The 22,038-nt window shown below is 41.0% G+C and overlaps 1 protein-coding gene across 3 annotated transcripts in view; it reads left to right on the top strand.

Annotated features, from left to right (window-relative positions):
- LOC126412039 (AP-5 complex subunit beta-1-like) overlaps positions 1–22,038 on the top strand; it is a 175,597-nt gene that overhangs the window by 87,618 nt on the left and 65,941 nt on the right. For all 3 annotated transcript variants that reach the window (XR_007575218.1, XM_050081416.1, XM_050081415.1), the window contains exons 8-9: positions 6,890–7,160; positions 17,958–18,108. Coding sequence is in view for 2 of the 3 variants with exons in the window: in XM_050081416.1 (XP_049937373.1) it covers positions 6,890–7,160; positions 17,958–18,108 (422 nt within the window). In the remaining variant the exon portion in view is untranslated. The remainder of the gene's footprint in view (positions 1–6,889; positions 7,161–17,957; positions 18,109–22,038) is intronic.

Genomic DNA, 22,038 nt, shown 5'->3' with positions numbered 1-22,038 from the left:
TAATCACTGTGTTGTTACATAAGTTTTATATGTTCAGAAAGTTGTAATACAATTCATCACAAATATCTGGTGTAAGGAGAATCATCTCTCGCCCTCCCAGATTTGCAGGTTTCTAATAATGTAGCTCCACAAGAAAATATTTAAGGAAGCCAACAAATATTGGGATCTTGGTGACCAAGCTTGTGGTCCATCTTTACATAGCCATCTTTCCCCAAACATTGCCTCGAGATTACCATAGCTGGAGGACTGCAGAAAGTGCACACATTTCTTTATGAATATTCAGTATTGTATCTTCCAAGAACTCTACTAGTATTTGTTGTGACTCGCCGAACATTCAAAGTGCCGCCACGCAATTACGCGTGTCCTCTACATGCGGCGCTGTCTGCCAGCCATGCAGCAGCCACGCCACCTAAGCGGCCAGCCAGCCAGCGGCTGCTAGACTTGGACTCAGTACTCATTCGAATGTTACCGTGTTCACATGTCTTATTTTATCAACTTGCTCAGTGACTTATATGTGTTGTGTCGTTTTGAAATATATGTGTTTGACTTGATGTTATAACAGTCTTTTTTGAAGAAAAATGATGTATCTATGATCTGGAAGATGGGGAGGAAGGATGCAGCGCTGTCTCCCAGGCCACTTGGATTAATTATAAGTTTCGATGCATTACCCTGCAACAAGAATGAATAGGCTTTGAATGTAGACCACATTCAATTCATATATTGCTCATTGAATGTTCCCACAGGGATAAATCACAGACAGAATAATGGAGCTACCACAGGCCAACCGTGAGGAAGGACAAGCATGGAGGTAAATGCCCGCCTCTGACCCATAAGCAGTTGGTCATTGGCACATCTGATGATGCTCACTTTCCAAAATACTGCAGTTGTTGCGCAGATAAGTCCACCTGTTTGGATGACAGAAAAATTATCATTAGCTCCAGGAAAAAACTAAAGCATCACATGTTCACTTTCCTTTCTTCCTGACGATTAACATCCTGTCTAGGTTTTCACCAAAAACCATCATCTGAAGGCAACAAATAGATGCTGCTTTGAAATATCACAAAGCATTAGCAAAGCCTTCCACATAATACCTGAGAGCCTCATCAATATTTATTACATAAGGCAGTAAATTTAAGTGCTTTCTGTGGTGTAACGTAAATTATTTTTCTGTTTCTAATTATTAAAAGAAGTTCATATCATGAAGGGAGGATGCTCCAATTAAGGTCCAGATCTTTGATTGGTATATTTTGAGCTGATTCTTTATTAAAATACAATTTATCAGTCATAATATACAAAATTATACATCTGTCTTGTTATTTTTGTATACTTTTTGAGTAAATAGTATATTTTCCTTCAATTTTTCTGTCTTCATTGAACTTTTATTTGGTGTTTAAGTGGAATTTAATGGTGCTTCCCCACATTTCTTAACAAATTTCAAAGACTGATATCTTCAGTGACACAAGCTAATAAGAGAAAGTAGCATACATTGTAAAGAGCATGTAAATTAAAAAAAGAAAGAAATGTGTAGCAAAGACTAAACAAATGTCATTTGCAGTCTTATAGGCAGGTTTTTTTTTCTAGAGCTCGTATGAACATAACTCATTAAAATAGGCTCAGCAACACTCAAGAGCCACTGAAATGTAAGTGAGCATATTTTGAAGCTTATTTGTAACTTAACAGTGTAGTATTTATGTCATATTGGTATAATCAGTGAAATTTGAAGACCAAATGAAAGATGCTCTAATAATTAAATGAAAAAAATTAAACAAAAACAATTAAAATACAACATAATATTTATTTGTACACTTAACATATTGGAGGTCACTGGTGTTTTCATCCCAAAGTTTTATATACCAGTATCCAGAAGCTGTAAACTTTGTGCAGCAAGTACTACCCTAATTGACGGTCTCTTCATTTGGTTTCGTTCTTTCTGAAGATATGAAAAGAATTCCAGATTATTGTTCTTTAATTGATGCCAGTGTGTTTGACAGAGAAGAAGACATTTTATCTATGAATCCAGTAACAATTCATATAGGTTAAAAGACAGCCTAGATTGCAATAATATTTTATTAGTGGCCAGTTTTGACTTCATGTAGAAGTTAGCTTCAGAAAATGAAGTTTATGATCGTATTGCCACGTGAGTGTCCGAGAGCTGCCAGCAGCAGCCTGATAGTACTCATTTTCTCATGATGGTTTCTGTATGAAGTTGAAATCAGTAATTAGTAAAATATTATTGTGAACTAGACCATTATTTTAACATAGTTGTGTTGGGTGGTTGACAGGCACATATACAAGCCAAAATGATAAGCTTTTGGACGACATTCTTATTCAGAATTAAAACACACACACACACACACACACACACACACACACACACACACACACACACACGTGCCTACCATTGTCCCAACTGACTATATTGTACTGGTGTTATGACTTGACTGAGATGAGGGGTTGCATTGGGTGGAGTTGGTGTGAGTAGAAAAGAGGAAGGGGGGTGGGGGGGAGGTGAATGGTGGCTGATGGCAGAGAGGGAGACACAGCAAGGGTATGGAGTTGGAATGGTTACCAGTGAGCTCACCCTGCTACAAGCAGGGAAATTTTTTTATGTCACACAATGCAGTGGAGGAGTGGATTTGAAGATTCGGAGGAGGATCAGAAGAGAGGTAGAGAGAGATTGTGAAGAGGAGAGTACGAGTGTAGAATGAGTGAAAACAGGGATGGAGAGGTTGGGGTTTTTTGGCCAAAAGAGAGTTAATGAACATATTCAGGCAGTTTACACTGAGGTGATAAATGTCATGCCATAGCTATATTCATATATAAGGTAGCAGTAGTATCCCATATGCTAGGTACAAAAGGGCAGTGCCTTGGCGGAGCTTTAGTTTGTACTCAGGTTATTCATTTGAAACCCACGTTGTCAACAGGGCACTGTGCAAGCTTATGGTGACACCCTAATGGTGTGGGCTGTGTGTACATGGAATGGAGTGGGTCCTCTGGTCCAGCTGAACCAATTGCTGATTGGATATGGTTATGTTCGGCTACTTGGAAACCATTTGCAGCCATTCATGGACTTCACCTACTCTAACAACAGTGGGTTTTTATGGTTGACACAGTTGTTTGCACTTGGGTTGAAGAACATTCAAGACAACTGGAGTGAACAATTTGGCAACCAAGATTGCTTGAGATGAATCCCATTGAACATTTATGGGCTGCAGAAGCATGACCCACTTTTTCAGCAGGGGCTTCCAATGACGTGTTGAGTCCATTTCACATTGAGTTACTGCACTACGCTTGATGAAAGGTGGTCAGACACAATATTAGGAGGTATCCCATGACTTTTGCCACCTCAGTGTAATTTTTCTCCAGTTATATACTTACCCAGCTATGTTGCTCATGTATTTTTTGTCACACGTGACACCCGTCTGTGGTCAGTTTCTGACAACTAAGCAGTTGTGCTCCTTATGACATAAGTGTGTCTACTACAATGTAATCTTTGAGTTTCTGAAACCAAGTACTGCTTTGATAATAAGTTGTCACAAAAATAAGATGTTTGCTGAGCAAGGAAAACACAAAAATAGATCACACATGCTAATCACTTTTCTAAATAATGTCAACTATTTGTTTATCAGAGTTGGCTAGAAACACTCATCCTGATTATCTACAAAATATCAAATTTGAACCGAGCATATGATATCTGGTGGGCAATGTACTACCCACAGTCAAACTATCCTGGCAAATATTTATCTTTTCCTAAACACCACTGATCAGCAGTTGTTTTATGTATGCGTTTAAATGTGACTGCCCTGCACTTGTCATTGGGATAGGCAGAACTAGGCTACACAGTTCCTGCAATCAGTAGTTCATTAATGTGCAGCTTTATGAAGGAAGAAGAGTTTAATGCCCACTAAACATCAGGGTCTTGTTTGGAGCACATGATGGAGCTGGGAAAATGTGGGAAGGAAATTTACTGTTTCCTTATCAAAGAAACCAACCCATTATGTGCATTAAGTGGCACATGTTATGTAGTAAGCAGTAATTCATATATTTTTAAAACCAGTGAGAAAGTAACCATAAGACACAATAATAGTGAGGGAGAAATGTAGGAAATAGATACAACAAAAAATTGTGGCTGGAGCAAGGTTACAGAATGAAAAGAAACTACATGACAACATTTGTATGACACTAGAAAATACAGGATGAAATATAAACAATAGTATGAGTAAAGATCACCACTCATCATGTGACTACTGTGTTGAACAATAAATTGTCACATAAACAAGAATTGGAAGATGGTAGTTCAGCTTACAAACTTGTGTTATTTTTTGGAGCATTCAGCAACAAATACACACACACAATAAACTATTCTGGCGTGTGTATTATTATTTTTGCTACTCCTACAGTCTAACTGGGCAAAGATAGAGTCATTGTTTTCATTGCTTCATCAATGTGGATATGCAAGGAAAATCATTTGGACACATGAGGTTGTGGTACAAGAGCAAGATGAAATTTTTTAGCTTGGCATAGGTACAGTATTGGCATCAATCAAATTTGGTTCATATTATGTTGATAAATGTTGCAAAAGAATGTAAGTGTCAACTAGATCAGCAGAATAGTTTTGTTTGTTTGAGTTTTGTTGTGAGTGTTTTGTCCAGATGGACAGAATTCTTTGTTTTGTATAATTCATTGCCAGCAGAAGTTTATTCAGATTTGGTGAAAAAGTGTAGAGAGGCCCACTACATCATTTTCACCCTTTAAGAAATAGTATGAGTCAACATCCTCACAGTTTGGTAGCTGTAAGAGATCTAATCATCAATGAATGGCTTCAGCTGGATATGGCATACCTGAGGAAATTTGTAGACTCTTCTGCCTCACTGAATGGAGACCATTATCAAGTTTAGAAGCAGAGTTAGATAGTTCTAGTCTAATGTCTCCTGGTGGTGACTAATTTATTGTCTAGTGTGTATATTTCAGTGCCCTAAAGGAGTCTGTGTGAGAATAAAGTATGTTCTTTCCTGAAAAACACTATTTCTCCCCAATGGAGTTTCTGACAGTAAAACAATTTAGTGAGTGATATTATTTCAGTAGCTTTACAACATTATCTTTATAATCTGTCATAAATAGGTGATAGTCTCAGTAGTTGAGACTATTTGCTTCATATTTTCTTGAGAGACATATGCTATTTTTGTAACCCAGGTCAGGACTTATTTCCCCTTTATAACCAGTTTCCTGTGACTCATATTCTCCTGAAAAACTGTCATTACATGCTACTTACAGCATTGGGATTATACACATTGAAGTCTGACATGTGGTAGGTCTAATGGCAGACTACGACACTGCTCCAGGTCCAAGTGTTTTGGAGCACATCATTCAGTACACATTGTTATACATGGGGTTCCACAGCAGAAGACCTGTGTGAGTTGTCATGTTGACCCAATGACATAGTCAGTCAGGATTTCAGTGAGGAATTGACCATCAAGATTGAATTTTGTATCAGTGGAAATGTGATGTCTGCTTGGAGGAATCACATTTCTTGTTACATCATGTCAATGATGTTGACTGGATACTCCGTTGTCCAGACCAAAGGCTGTTCCAAACATGCACTGTGTCATGGGCACAGGCCAGTGAGTGCAGTGTTATGCTATAAGGGACATTAACAGGGGCTTCCAAGGGACTCATAACAATAATTACAGACATCATGTCAGCCGCAGACTGCATGAACATTATTACAGATCACTTACCCCTCTTCTTGCTTGATGTACTCCCTGACAGTGAAGGCATCTACCTAAAGGATAACTGTGATATCAATATAATAGAAGGAAACATTCCACGCGTGAAAAATTGTATATAAAAACAAAGATGAGGTGACTTACCGAACAAAAGCGCTGGCAGGTCGATAGACACACAAACAAACACAAACATACACACAAAATTCAAGCTTTCGCAACAAACTGTTACCTCATCAGGAAAGAGGGAAGGAGAGGGGAAGACGAAAGGAAGTGGGTGCTTGTGTCTGTATGTGTGGATGGATATGTGCGTGTGTGCGAGTGCATACCTGTCCTTTTTTCCCCCTAAGGTAAGTCTTTCCGCTCCCGGGATTGGAATGACTCCTTACCCTCTCCCTTAAAACCCACTTCCTTTCGTCTTCCCCTCTCCTTCCCTCTTTCCTGATGAGGCAACAGTTTGTTGCGAAAGCTTGAATTTTGTGTGTATGTTTGTGTTTGTTTGTGTGTCTATCGACCTGCCAGCGCTTTTGTTCGGTAAGTCACCTCATCTTTGTTTTTATATATAAAGGATAACTGTGTTTGTTACAAGTCCAGAAATTTGCTACAGTGGTTTGAGGAGTGTGATACTACTCACATTGAGGTCTTGGCCACCATATTTGCCTAGTTTGAACACAATGGCGCATGTCTGTGATGCTGACAGTTGCCAGGTCCACATCCATAAACCATTAACCCATGATTTACAGGAACTGCATGAGCTGTGCATCAGAATCTGCAGTCATGCACCTCCAAAAACATAAAAAAGGCTTGTGGAATCTGTGCCACATTGAATCACTGCTATATTGTATTCCTAAGGTGCACCAACACACTGTTAAACAAGTGTTCATAATGTTTTGGCTCACCAGTGTATTGATTTGTCTTAACCCTGCCCTGGTGTGCCCACCTGAATCCAGGATCCAGTGAGGATATTTTGTTTACTGTCTGAATGACTTGTCCCTTCTAAACATTTTCTTTCTTTGTTGGAGAAGGTAGCTACCAGGTTTGAAGCGTAGGATTAGTTCCATTTTTATTTGTGTATGATGCTATATGTTAAGTGTATTATTTTTGCCCATATTTGATTAAAATTTGTAATCGTAAATAATGTTTTAATGCCTGTTCTAAATTTGTAGCGGGACATTGGTGAGACACTGACAAGTAACCAAGATCAGTCACACAGTTTGTCACTACTCTCATTGAATGCGTCTGCAACATGCCTTCCTGTCGCTCATCGTCTTATTGCACTCGACATACTGGCTGACTGCCTTGCTGCAATACCTTCTGCAGTGAATCCCGTGGGTCAGGCAGCAGCTGTTACTGTCCTGCTCCCAGCATCATTTGATGGACCTGAGACACAGCTCAAGAAGATAATTGCATTAGCTAGTGTGCTGCACACTCGTGATGGTATGTGACTGATAATATAGCAACTGATGCCTCATAGGAGGTAGTGTGTGCTTATTACACAAAATGTCGGTGATGAGAACAATAAGGTGTATATTTCAGATAGTATAAATACTATTCATGAATGTGTGAAATAAAGATAACCATAGTCAAGTAGAGACATAAGGAGGATTGAAATCCATACTCGTGAATTGGAAGTGTTCTTAATGTGGTAGATACTGTTAGGTTGGTTGGAAATGTCACAAGTGTGACCCCGAAATTCTAACATAGATTTCTTCCAGAAAAAGACTAAACAAGCAGAATGGAGAGTGAACTGCACTACTTGCAGATAGCAATAAAGTGAACATCATTTGTACAAGAAAGTGTTCCACCTGTAATTCACATCTTCAGACACTGTGGAACATAAATATATTGCATTACATTGTAATGACAGATCTATCTTGATAAAGAGAAAAGGAATGTGGAAAATATTGTAGGAAGCTAAAGTCTAACTTTCAGCAATGTTGTGGAAGAGAATAGCTATCAATTCAATGGCTTGACAGTGCAGTCAGTGTCAGAACTGAAGGAATAGTGTGGCCAGATGTAAGGCTATACCGTATTGTGACCAACATGGAAGACTCCACTTAAAACTTCGAGGCTAACTTTTCATCTCTGGCTGCAGGAAACATCCTCAAAGGTGGAGTGTGAAATCAGACATAGAGGGAGGCACCTCTAAAGGTACTCATGGAGCAACTATTGAGGCGGTATCTGACAGCTTCCATAGCAGTTCACTGGTATAATTTGGATGGAAACAGCTAGAATCCTATGAAAGTGAAAGCCGGCTAACAATAATTTTTCACATACACGAGGGAAGGCGCTGAGGGATATTAACACAGTTAGTAACATTATTGTTCTTACCACAGACGGGTAATGCCATCGCTGTGATGAAGAGTGAGGACTATCAGGGAAAGTTCATTGATGTTTTGAGTCTCACCAATTATAAAAAATCTTCAGCAGGATCTTACCATGAAGATTTTAAGAATCACAAATCAATTGGTGAAAACGTCCTTCACCTCTGATGACATAAGCTACTTTGTGAAATGGAAGTGTGCCCACCCGGGGTCTATCAATCACCCAAAGTGCACAAGCCATAGATTCTGTTGCAAACCTATAGTGTGAGTGCTCAAAATCATACAGTGCATTATAAAAGAGCTCCCACAGCCTGCCTAGAGAGATCACCTTGCAATCTGCACAGACAGCGTAGCAAGCACTGTGCATTTGCACAACAGCTCAATATACAAGGTGTGTTCAAAAAGTAAGGTGACTTTATATTTTTATGAAAAAATATTTATTTAATCATTAATATTCATGTTGTCCCCTTCAAAGTAATCCCCCTAAGATACAATACACTTATGCTAACGCTTCTTCCAATCCTTGAAGCACTTCTCATAAGCACTTTTTGGTGCAGCCTTGAGTACTTCCAGCGATGCAGTTTTTATTCCCTCAGTCATTGAAAATCTTCATCCTTTCATAGGTCTCTTCAGTTTTGGGAACAGGATAAAGGTGCAGGGGCCAAAAACTGGTGAATATGGTGGCTGAGACAGGATTGTTGTGTTATTTCTGGCCATAAAGCCTCTCACAAGTAACATTGAATGAGCAGGTGCATTGTTGTGGTACTAAAGCCATGAATTGTTTTTCCACAGTTCCAGACATTTTTGGTGTATTACTTCTTGCAAACGGCGCATAACGTCAAGGTAATGCTCCTTATTGACCGTATGACCTTGAGGCAAAAATTCATGATGCACTGTGCCATGGAAGGGGGGGGGGGGGGGGGGGGAGAAGCAATAAGCAGTAAGCAAAACTTTGACATTTGATCGAAGTTGGCGTGCCTTTCTTGGTCTTGGCTCTCCGAGATACTTCCATTGGGACAACAGGGCTTTGGTTTCCATGTCATAACCATAAACCCATGTTTCCTCACCACACCAGTTATGATCCTTTTGAGCAAATCAGGATCATCATTGAAATCATTCAAGAGTTTCTGAGTGATGCTCGTGCAACGGTTCTTCTGATTAAAATTGTGGAATTTGAGAACAAACTTCGCTTACACACGTCTCGTGCCCAAAACACCTTAAAAAATTGCATGACACCAGCTGGCTGATATGCCAACATCCTCAGCAGTTTCTCTGATAGTAATTCAATGATTTTCCAAAACAATTTTCTTCACAGCTTCGACATTATCATCTGTTGTTGATGTGCTCGGGCGTCCAGATTGAGGTTCGTCGTTGGCATTTTCTCGGCCGTCTTGGAAGAACTTGTACCAATTGTAAGCATTTTTTGTTACTTAGAGCAGACTAGCCGTATGCCACAGTCAACATTTCAAGTGTTTTAGAGCACTTGATTCCATTTTTCACACAAAATTTGATGCAAATTCTTTGCTCAATTTCTTATAATAATCAAAAATTACGGTGCACACTAAAACACGTCTAACCTTTATATCTGTCAGAAACAAACAAAGTATGCTGTACATGTGAAACTGTGAACATATGTTCAGGACATGTGTGCCAACATAAAAAAAAATAGATAATCAAATGTACATTGCCAGCGCAATTTGAAAAGTCACCTTACTTTTTGAACAGCCCTCACAAACCGGCCCACTGAGCCCTCACCCTCACTTATCTTTAGTTGCTTATTGTATGCTCATCTACGAGACTGTGTATGGATGTGTTCTATAGTTATGAGACTTTTTACTGTTCTATACCTTATTCATTGTGGATCTCTTCACATGTGAAAGCAGTGTAAAACTTGCTTGGTGTTGCTTCTGATAACGTGTCAATACAATGTTAAAACAGATTCCTCTGAGGTCTATTGTGAATGCTATAGTGCCTTTCAAACATATTCCCAGTGATGTTGGTGCTTATAATGTTTAGCACAGTGAAACAAAGATAAAGTGATGAAAAACTTAAGAATATGGTAGACAAGGTAATAAATACATACATAAGTTATTAAAAATTTAGCTCATCTCATTGCAAAATGAAGAAAGATAAATGTGGGCACAAGTGATATTCTTGTCGGTTTTGATGTTGTGTTGTTATTTACCCCGATTCCAGTGAATAAAGCTATTCGTGAATAGCAGATATTTTTCAACTTGATATGGTGTCGTTATTCAGACTTCATTCCATCACAACTTACTTCCAATACAACAATAATTGTTGTGAACAGATTGATGTTGTGGCTAAGGGCAGTTCTGTTTGTCCATCTGTGGACAATTTTGCTATGGATACTTTTGAATAATGGGCACTTCAGAATGCCAGTAAAAGACCAGATGAGTGGTATTGCTGTGTTGATCATACCTTTGTAGTATGGACACATGCAGAAGAGTTGGATGCTTTCTAGGTACATTTGAATAGTATCAACTAAAAAATCTGATTGACTTCAGAGACTGAGAATAATGGGCAATTTAATCTTCTGGATGTGACAGTAAGCAAATGTATGGGCAGGTCATTGGTTCATAAGGTGTATAGAAAAGCCATGCACACTGATCATTACCTTCATCAAGAATCTAACCACCACCCTAACCCGCTTCACCTCTGAGGATGTCTCCCACAGCCAGACACAAAATGTTAGAGGAAAGCTTTACATATCAACCACAGCCTGTCAGTCTGGAAGTTTTAAGTGAAGTTAATACCGGCCTTGAAAGCCCACATTATATGATCAACATGGAAGAATTCAGAAACCTGTCTTCAGACAACTTCCCAGTGATGTTGGTGCTTATAAAGTTTAGCTTAATGAAACGAAGACAAGTGAAGAAAAGCTGAAGAATATAGTAGACAAGGTAACAAACAAAAATGTTATAGTACTGTAATTACAGTTCCAAACAGTTATCATTTCATTGAATCATCTTATGTAAATATGGAAATTTCCAACGCTATCACCATATATGATTGAGTCTTCATATATATTAAAAATGTAAAATGGTGGACACGTATGAAAGTACCAATTATAGTCATGGAACTGATAAATCGTATATACACTCCTGGAAATGGAAAAAAGAACACATTGACACCGGTGTGTCAGACCCACCATACTTGCTCCGGACACTGCGAGAGGGCTGTACAAGCAATGATCACACGCACGGCACAGCGGACACACCAGGAACCGCGGTGTTGGCCGTCGAATGGCGCTAGCTGCGCAGCATTTGTGCACCGCCGCCGTCAGTGTCAGCCAGTTTGCCGTGGCATACGGAGCTCCATCGCAGTCTTTAACACTGGTAGCATGCCGCGACAGCGTGGACGTGAACCGTATGTGCAGTTGACGGACTTTGAGCGAGGGCGTATAGTGGGCATGCGGGGGGCCGGGTGGACGTACCGCCGAATTGCTCAACACGTGGGGCGTGAGGTCTCCACAGTACATCGATGTTGTCGCCAGTGGTCGGCGGAAGGTGCACGTGCCCGTCGACCTGGGACCGGACCGCAGCGACGCACGGATGCACGCCAAGACCGTAGGATCCTACGCAGTGCCGTAGGGGACCGCACCGCCACTTCCCAGCAAATTAGGGACACTGTTGCTCCTGGGGTATCGGCGAGGACCATTCGCAACCGTCTCAATGAAGCTGGGCTACGGTCCCGCACACCGTTAGGCCGTCTTCCGCTCACGCCCCAACATCGTGCAGCCCGCCTCAAGTGGTGTCGCGACAGGCGTGAATGGAGGGACGAATGGAGACGTGTCGTCTTCAGCGATGAGAGTCGCTTCTGCCTTGGTGCCAATGATGGTCGTATGCGTGTTTGGCGCCGTGCAGGTGAGCGCCACAATCAGGACTGCATACGACCGAGGCACACAGGGCCAACACCCGGCATCATGGTGTGGGGAGCGATCTCCTGCACTGGCCGTACACCACTGGTGATCGTCGAAGGGACACTGAATAGTGCACGGTACATCCAAACCGTCATCGAACCCATCGTTCTACCATTCCTAGACCGGCAAGGGAACTTGCTGTTCCAACAGGACAATGCACGTCCGCATGTATCCCGTGCCATCCAACGTGCTCTAGAAGGTGTAAGTCAACTACCCTGGCCAGCAAGATCTCCGGATCTGTCCCCCATTGAGCATGTTTGGGACTGGATGAAGCGTCGTCTCACGCGGTCTGCACGTCCAGCACGAACGCTGGTCCAACTGAGGCGCCAGGTGGAAATGGCATGGCAAGCCGTTCCACAGGACTACATCCAGCATCTCTACGATCGTCTCCATGGGAGAATAGCAGCCTGCATTGCTGCGAAAGGTGGATATACACTGTACTAGTGCCGACATTGTGCATGCTCTGTTGCCTGTGTCTATGTGCCTGTGGTTCTGTCAGTGTGATCATGTGATGTATCTGACCCCAGGAATGTGTCAATAAAGTTTCCCCTTCCTGGGACAATGAATTCACGGTGTTCTTATTTCAATTTCCAGGAGTGTATTAATGGGATCTGTCATAAAACACACAGTTAGCATCTAAACGGGCAGGGAAGGAAAAAATACTGTCATTTGTGAAAGATAAATTAGATTACTACAATAAAACACTGTATAATCTCCATTTTATTCGAAGCAGAAAATCTCCAAATGCTGACTAAGTCCAGTTGGATTTTGTCAAAATAATTGGTACTGTTATGTCCTCCTCAATAGCCAGAAGATTTGAGCAGTAAAATAGTTTACATTGATTCCCTAAAGAAAAAACAGCAGTCACCACATTGTGTGAAACGGAGAAAGCAAATATTATTTAGGGCAATACCTCTTAACATGCAATATGTCATAAATAACCCTATTACAAGTATGTATTAATGATCATTTCACTTTTGTTTGTAACAAGGGATAAAGTGGATTTAAGTCAGATGAAATTGATTACTTTAAATTAAGTGATTCACACAAACCATGAACCATGCCGTGGTGGAGTAACTTGAGTGCCTCAACAATACAAGTAGCCACACTGTAGGTGCAGCCACATTGGAGGGTATCTGTGAAGAGGCCAGATTAATAAATTGTTCCTTAAGAGAGTCAGCATCCTGGTCAGTAGTTCCAGGTGTAACAGTCTGGAGAATGAAATGATCTGTAGGACAACTCAGTAAGACCGTGCTATGTCAGTGCTGTGAATGCCTAAAAGCAAGGGGAAACTACAACGCTTACGTTTCTTAATGACATGTTGCCCTAAGATACAGGGGATAGGCAGAACAATGTGAACACCTGTACTTACCTGGGAATGATTTATTAATAAGGGGTTGCACCCCCATTTGGCCGTAATACAGCTGCAGTTGTTCTTGGAATACTGGCATATAATGATTGTATAGTCTCCAGTGGAATGTTACGCCACTCTTCTGTCAGAACCTCTTCTGACTCCTGCTCTGGAGTCTGCACCTCAATAGCACCCACAAGTGTAAGTCCGGGGACTGTGCTGGCAGGGAAGACGCTGCAGTTCAGTTGCATTCTCCTCATAATATGACAGTACTGTCCTGGCTGTGTGGATGGGTACATTATCATCCTGAAGTATGACACCATTGTTGGGAACAACATTTGACTCATGGGTGCACCTGATCACCTAAAATGTTCACATAATCATTGGCTGTAATGCACGCTTTGAGAATAATGATGGGACCAGCATAATACCATACCATACCCATACCATAACACTTCCACCTCCATGCTTAACCATTGAAATCAAGCTATCAGGATTGTAGGCTTCTTTTGGCATTCTCCATACATAAATCTGGCCCAATGGTGGAAATAACGAAAATGTTGACTCATCGGATTCTTATGACGTGTTTTCACTGATCAGCGGCCAGGATTTATGCTCCTTACACCATGTTTTATGCTTCTTTGCATTGGTAGTTGTCACTAATGATTTCACTATAGCATCTTGTCCATGAATATTCGCTTTATTGAGTTCTTGGTGGACAGTGTCGATAGATACGCGGTTTCAGAGATGGTTATTGAGCTCTGCAGTCACTTTAGCTACCATAGTTTTGTGTTGTTTTGACACAATTCGTGTTGGCATACAACGATCTCTGTCATTTAGTTTTGATTTGTGCCCACTGTTACATTTTCACAATGATGTCTTTCCACATTTTGTGTAGGCTGTTAAGACTGTGAAACAGTTGCTCTTGAAACATGTAGTAAGTTGGCTGTCTTGGTTACTGACACTCCAGCTAATTCCCCCCCCCCCCCCCCCTCCCCCCCCAATCCGCTCTATTTGGAACTCCGTTAGGTCTTTCATTGCACATCGACCGTGATCTCTGAATGCAAATACAAACTGTGCACTACTCGTAAAAAAACCTGCACTGATGCCTAGTCTGTACTAAACATGCACAGTCCAGCGTGACATGTGCCTTTCCTGCATTGACAGTCAAACCTAACCATCCCATTACCACTGTTCACATTATTTTGCCTATCCCCTGTACATGGTTTATTGATGATAGCGTCCTTGTGGATAAAACATTTTGGGGGTTGAAAGGTCCTTCATTCAGATCTGCAGGCTGGGACTGCCTTGGAAGTTGTCATCAGAAAAACAAATCTGATGTTCTATGTATTACCAGAGCAAATGAAGAAGTGACTGTACCCCAGAGCTCCAGCGATACCGCGCCTCTATGGACTCCCCAAGATCCATAAGGAAGGGGTACCTCTGAGACCGATTGTGGACTCCATCAACTCTCACTGTTATGAACTTGCTAAATACCTAGTGACACTGCTCAAACCCCTTGTGGGACACTGCAGCCACCATGTGAGAAACTCAGCCGAATTCGTAAAAATTCTCAGGGACATGCGACTACAAAGGGAGGACCTACTCGTGAGCTTCGACGTGACGTCGCTTTTCACGAAAGTGCCTCTTCAAGACTCCTTTTAACAAACAGTCAGCCTCTTCGAACACGCACTAACAACCACGTACTTTCAGTGCAACGGAGAATTCTTTGAGCAGATCGACGGTGTGGCGATGAGCTCCCCATTGGCTCCTGCGATTGCAAACCTCTATATGGAACATTTCGAGGAGGTGGCCCTTCAAACTGCCAGACAGAAACCGTAGCACTTCTTCCTCTATGTCGACGACACTTTTGTCGTGTGGGGACATGGCAAACAGCCACTGGATGAGTTTCTTGAACACCTCAACAGCATCCATCCGAACATCAAATTTACAATGGAAATGGAAGAAAATGGATGCCTCCCCTTCCTTGATATTTTAATTAAGAGGAAGGCAGATGGATCACTAGGCCATGCAGTACATAGGAAGAAGACACACACAGATCTATACCTTCATGCAACAAGCTGCCACCATCCAGCACAAAGACAAACAGTACTGACCACCCTGGTACATAGGGCGCGCGCTGTCTGCGACAAAGACAGCCTACCATCCGAGCTGCAACACCTGAGGGAAGTTTTCCAACAAAATGGCTACAGTAAAACGCAGATTAACAGGGCACTTAAAAGGAAGAAGGAAGCAGTCAGAACCCCAGAAGAAAATAATGAAGGAGCAGAAGAAGATAAACGACTCGCTTTCCTTCCGTACGTGGGTCCGCTCTCAGCCAAAATTGCACGACTTCTGGGAAAATACAAGATCAAAAACCATTCTCCGACCACCACCGAAGACGAGGGAGCCCCTAGGTTCTGCCAAAGACGCACTGAACCTTAACACACCAGGAGTATACAGTATACCATGCGAATGCGGAAAGCAATACATTGGGCAAACACAGCGCTGCATATCTAAACACTGCAAAGAACATATCAGATGTGTGCGACTAGGTCACACAGAAAAATCAGCTATAGCAGAACACAGCATCAATGAAGAACACATCTTCAACTTCGAAAACACGAAGGTACTGTGCCGAGCATCTGGCTTTTGGGAAAGCGTTATCAAAGAATCCATAGAAATAAGGATTCAGAACAATCTGGTCAACAGAGACAAGGGATACCAACTCAGTGCAGCATGGAACCCTGCGATAGCGGCACCCCGTCGGGAGCGCGCCCGTCATTGTCCTCCACCGCGGACGCAGACAGAATGCTTACGCCGAGAACCGAACGCGGCCGCCAGGGGCGTCCACCACCGCGTCCACCACCGCGCGCACGCCGCTGGTCCACTGCAGCCACCCGAGGTCTAGTGGAGGGGGGGTGACTGTGCATATAAATAGCCCGCTCTCCGCGAATCTCGACACTTTGCCAGAAGATGGGTAGTATGACACTTCCCGAAACGTCGCGAGATATCAACGCTACCACCTGGCTGGAGACCCGAGAAACCTTCATCAATAGTTTACGGCGGGAAAGCCTACAGTCACATATGGGTAATTTGTGTTCCATTTTAGGCAAAGGACATCATATCTCCTGAAGTATGTGCTGTATAATGGTATAATTTTTTAGGTACATTCAGTGGTATACATGGATACTGTCTGCAAACTGTGACGTGAATAGAGCCGGTGGTAAAGAAGTAATGAATTAAAACATCATTCCTGATGTTGGCATTTTACTGCAGGAACAGCAGAGATGTAGTAACCAATAAATGCTCTTTTCACCATTTTGTTAGGGCTGTCGATGAGAAAAAGTATCAAAAAGGTTTGGAATTGTGTGTAAAGCTTGTTGGAAGTTGCTAAGTGCTCTCATTCTCAAATAATGGATGAATGAAACCCAGCCATTTGTGTCCTCTCAGTTACATTGTCTCAAGACAAACACACTGTTTCTAACTGTAATTCTGTCCTTATTGTTTTAAACTTTTAACATAAGATCATACCTCCTAATGAGTAGATATGACAGCATTTTAAAATTTTGATTTTGGTCAATTATTATGCAAAATATTGAAAACCAAATTTTTGTTGCCCCTGGAAGCCACTCAGTAGGCAGCCTTCAATTGGGTCTGGGTACCATGCCCAGGGAAAGAAGCTGCAGTTCACTCATGGACCATTAGCCAGAAATATAATTGGGACTCTGATAACTCTTTCTGAGCCATTTTACAGAAGTTTATGCATTAGTTCACACATTACATTTTAAGTAGATTTCACTGGGAATAAAAAAATCTGTTGTTTATTTGGAGTTGAAAAGTTTCCTTGTGCTACATACTGTTTATTCTGAAGAAAAGTTTTTCACAGTAATTTACTGTTTTTTGGTGTATTGTGGTCGTCATATTTATGTAGGGACTCATTCCACAATTGAATAGCTTTGGCTCGGATCAAATGCCACACTTTGTGAGTCAAAAGATTAAAATAAAAAATTCATCTGAGTTGAAAATTGTGAGTTTTCCCTTCACAAATCTTTGCTGTGTGTCACATTTTGGTCCAGTAGGGGTTAGTTTGTCACTTGAATATTTCTACAACGGAGAAAGTTTCATAAAATAAAGACTGCTACATTTCCTGTGGGTACAGACAGTTCTTAAATGCAATTATTTGCATTACATTTCTTATCTCCGTGTTAGTGAATAAAATGCTTGTTCAGGAAATTTTCTCAGTCTTAACACAGGAATGTGCATTCACTTCCTATTATCTGTATTTTGTAATTATAAGGTCATTAGTATGCTAAAGAGGTGTCTTCTTCTGGAACTCGCATTGTGACCAGGTACTTATATATGAAAACATGCTGCACTGTACAGTGGAGAAGTTGGATTTGATTTTTGGACTCACTCACAACACTTGCAAATTTTGACTAAATGATACTGTTGTCATTTGGAGTGCTGAATTTATATTCATAATTTATATTGTGTATTTCAGTATTGTTTGTTTGGGACTGCATTGTTAAGGCTTCAGTTTTTAGTACTAGATATGATTTCCTATTTTTATACCCCTCCTGTGATACAACAGAACTAATATAAACTTTTTCACATAGGCGCCGCAGCTGTCATAGTACCTGTGATAGAAAGTGTAAGGCAAGAAATTTTGTGTAGAAGTTCCACAAGATTAAAATCCATATTAGTCAAGGCTATTTTCCTGTGCTGGAGTGATCTGCATCTTTGTGATTTAAACAGCAAAATACCAAAGTAAGTGTGTTAATCATCAATGTGTGTATCTATTTGTTCTGTGGAAACAAGGAGGAAGAAAACATGTGTGATAATCTGATGTATTGCTCACACTGTCAACTAAATGTATGAGGCGAAGTGGCACGTTTCTTTATCTGCTAACTTAACTCTATTATTGGTTTGATACCACACACATACTATGGGAATGTTATTCTTCTCCAAAATGCATGTCATTTAAAAACAGCAGGCATACATAGTTACCAAATTATCTAATAATTGTTGTGAATTTTAATACAGTAGGAAATGATTCTTTTATAATTGTGTAAAGGCTCCTACCAGGTTTATCAGTAATGAATGTGCTTAGTTGCCACATATCTCTGTCTTGTTAGAATCTGTTTTACAGATGACAAAATTATCTTTATTTGTTAAGAGTGCTATCATTTGTAGTAAAAATCTATTAGAGTTTGTTTTAATGCTTAAATCTATGGAATATACTGGTGTGTGTGAATGAATTTAGTTGTAGTGATCTGTCCAGAGACTTTTTGGTGCAACTCTCCACAAAAATCTATCCTGTACAGGCCTCTTCGCATCTGCATAACTACTGCTTCCTGCCTTCAATGCTTGCTCATTTTCTTCGGTTTTTACCCCCCCCCCCCCCTTTCCCCCCCACATATGCACACACTCCTGTCCGTTTCCTAATTGACAGTTCCTTCATACCTCAGGATGCGTTCTATTAACCAACCCCTTTCTTTTTGCTTCAGGCTGATCAAAATTACTTTAGGACTGACAGTTTGGTAGGAGCACAGGGAGACACTGAGCCGAGTTGATGGGTTCCACATGGAATACATGCATCACGTTACATTTCATTCGACTCACTCATATTGGCCAACTATATGCTGTACAAAGATGGAACTGGCATCATTGTGCTCATTTTAGTTATGGTAGAAAATTATTAAAATGAAATAAAGATAATTTATGAAAATGAATTTGCTGACAACTTTACTGAATTTCTGATATGCAGGAAACATTCTTTGATACTGAAGTTAGACGAGTACATTATGCGAAAAACTTGCAAGAAAGCATAACGTTTTCATCTGCTCCAAACTGGAATTCTGTCGGCGTTTTCTGACATACATAAGTTCAGTTAAATATGATGCACAATGGTCTGCTTGCATGTTCTCGTTCCTTATGGTTCAGTCATGAGAAACAAGTTACTAGGCTTATGAGTAACCTGTTACTAAGTTTTCTGATCCAGCTGTTTATTTCTAACAAAAAAGTAAGATTATGCTTGTTTATTGTAGGAAGAAAAATTACTTTAAATTAGGTAACTGGTAGTAGAGGAGAGAACAGAAGTGATACAGAAGCTGTAACGTGTGCGTGGGGCACACGATACTCATTAAAGCCTGTACTATGGTAAGTGAGTGGAGTTTACCTTATGAGACAGAATTTTTGTATAGATATTGACCACGTGTACCTGAATGGTAGCAAATCAGACTTACACCCACTCTGTAATAACAATGATACGCCAAGCAAGTCCGAAATGCAACTACACGTCAGGACAGACAAAAAGCAACACAGAAGATGCTACTAATTTGTTAATAATACGGTCGCCAGCCTAATTAGGCATTAACTGAGTTTCTTCCCTGTACAAGATGGTGTATATTCATGCAAAACAACATGTAGTAACACTGCATAATATAGTAAATTTTAGAACCAGAAAATCTATTGAACTGATAGTTTCACTTTCTGTACTGATATGGAAAAACCATGAATACACAACACTACACTATAATGTATACTACAAAACTTCGTACTGTCTATTGATCTGATTAAAATCGGGCATAGGTTACCGTAGAAATAGCACTTTCGAGCCACACACAAAATGTCAATTTTGATAAAGATAAAACACTGATAAATTTTGACTTATATATTGACTTTAACTTTTGCTGGTCAAACCAATGTGGAACACTTCAGAATTCAAATGAATAAAAAGGGGGAGGGAGGGGGGAAATTTCATGGTTCAGTTCACTAGATTTTTCGTGGGTTTTTAAAAGAACATAATCCCCAATTTTAAATTTTGAAACTTTCAGGTTTTTATCATGTCTTTTAGATCTAGATTCAGCTTTTTGCTTTGCCCTTTTTATGACTAATTCTTTCTTTTGACTCAACCCCAAGCTTGTACAAGGTGGAAACTCTAGTTTTTCCTCAATTAAACTTTTACTTCTGCTGCCTAACAAAATTTCTTCCGTTGGGAACCCAGTAGATTCATGATGTAAGGTGTTCATGACATTCTCAAAGTCCGATATAAATCTGCCCCAGGCCCTAAATCATGCCCCTTCCTGTTTTTTCCACAACACACCTTGGTCGACTGTGACATTGTCTCAAGATACGTTCCTGACCCGTGAACCATTTATATCTGGTGGCTTTCTCGGTTTCTGGAGTTCAAAGTCTTTGCTTACTTGAACTCTTTGCAAAATAAACACTGAGTCATCGGGTGGCTCCTTTTTTCTGTGTTCAGTCTCAACATTTGGGTTTTGTTTTGAAACTTGATTGTCAATAGGTACAATATCGCAATTAGCTGTATTCCCATTATTTTCACTACTACCGAAATACTCATCATCTGAACTATCGTCAGCATCCGTCCATTCTGGATCACTTTCAGGTTCTAACATAAAAGCTTTTCTGAGACAGGCACTAAGTTCTTCCTCTGCATTTTCATTAGGCTTTGATTTTAACTCAATATTCTCTTTAGGCAAAACGACCTCATTATCAGCTTTACTCACATCCACTGTTACTTCATATTTAGTGTAATCCTCGTGGACTTCAGTTACTCTTAGGTAATTACCTGCCCCTTCCCCACGGTGCCTTTCGGTGACAGCTTGTACTGTTGGCGGATTGTTAACAGAAGTTACTTCCTCGTCTATGCTTAGGATTTCATCCTCCAATTCCTTCCTATCTTTAACCATCGTCCTATCGGCAGCATGCATACTTTGCGCTGCGCTATTTACTCTCTTCTCTTCAAATTCGGGCCACGTCACCTTATCGACGTCCCTACTATTTCCTTTTTCACTAATTAACCTCCTTGCCTCATATTCCTTCTTAAAATCCTCCCACTCACATTGCTTGAGGCCCTTGTGCAGATCGTCGATCTGCACATGCCAATCAGTTACTTCTGCTAATTCATTCTCGCCATTTACTTCATTGCTAACACTGCTAACCGCACCTCTCTGTGTATCCACTGTTCCATCTACTATTTCCTTCGCCACGGAATTACCACTCGTAATGTATTCGCCAGCTCTTACGGCAATGTTCGTACCTAATGCTGCCACCGTGCTAGTGGCTTTTCTCTGAACAGCTGATCTGCTAGGCTGGGCCGTTGCATTCTGATGCTCCACTCGTCTGTTAACATGTATCGCACTGCGCGGCGAAGATGAGTTATCTGCGCATGCACCTGACGCTTGCTTCGCCACAACACGCTGCGTCATTCCACGCCTGTCCCTAAGCTGTCTCATAACTTCACTGTCAGTCTGGTAATATTTCTTAAATCGGGGCTGGTATGTTCTGTCCGCTTCCGTTTGGGCCGCAACGTTCGCGGAAATCAGTTTCCCGCGTCGTTATTATTTTGCGCGGTGTACCCTCTACCGCAACCTGGATAACCCCCTCTTCCTCTTCCTCTGCCTCTACCTCTCTGTATCATGTTGACTCGAAACCCATTGCCGTCATTTCTCTCGTCATTATTGCGGTTATTCCTGTTACTAAAATTCTGATAATTGGCACGACTTTCGCGCCAATGATCTTCATCTTTGATCCTTTCGAGAAACGCTTGGAAGCTACGATGATTGCTTCCCGCATATCTCTTCGAATCTTCTGGAAGCTTTTTATATAGCTCCCATTCGATTTCAGAATCGGATCTTCTCCCCCTTAAGTGTGTCAACTTTTGGTACCAATATT

This window comes from Schistocerca serialis, chromosome 7 (assembly GCF_023864345.2).
Source record: "Schistocerca serialis cubense isolate TAMUIC-IGC-003099 chromosome 7, iqSchSeri2.2, whole genome shotgun sequence".
NCBI lineage: Eukaryota > Metazoa > Arthropoda > Insecta > Orthoptera > Acrididae > Schistocerca > Schistocerca serialis.
The sequence above is the reverse complement of the archived record's forward strand: the minus strand, read 5'-3'. Positions and strand labels throughout refer to the sequence as shown.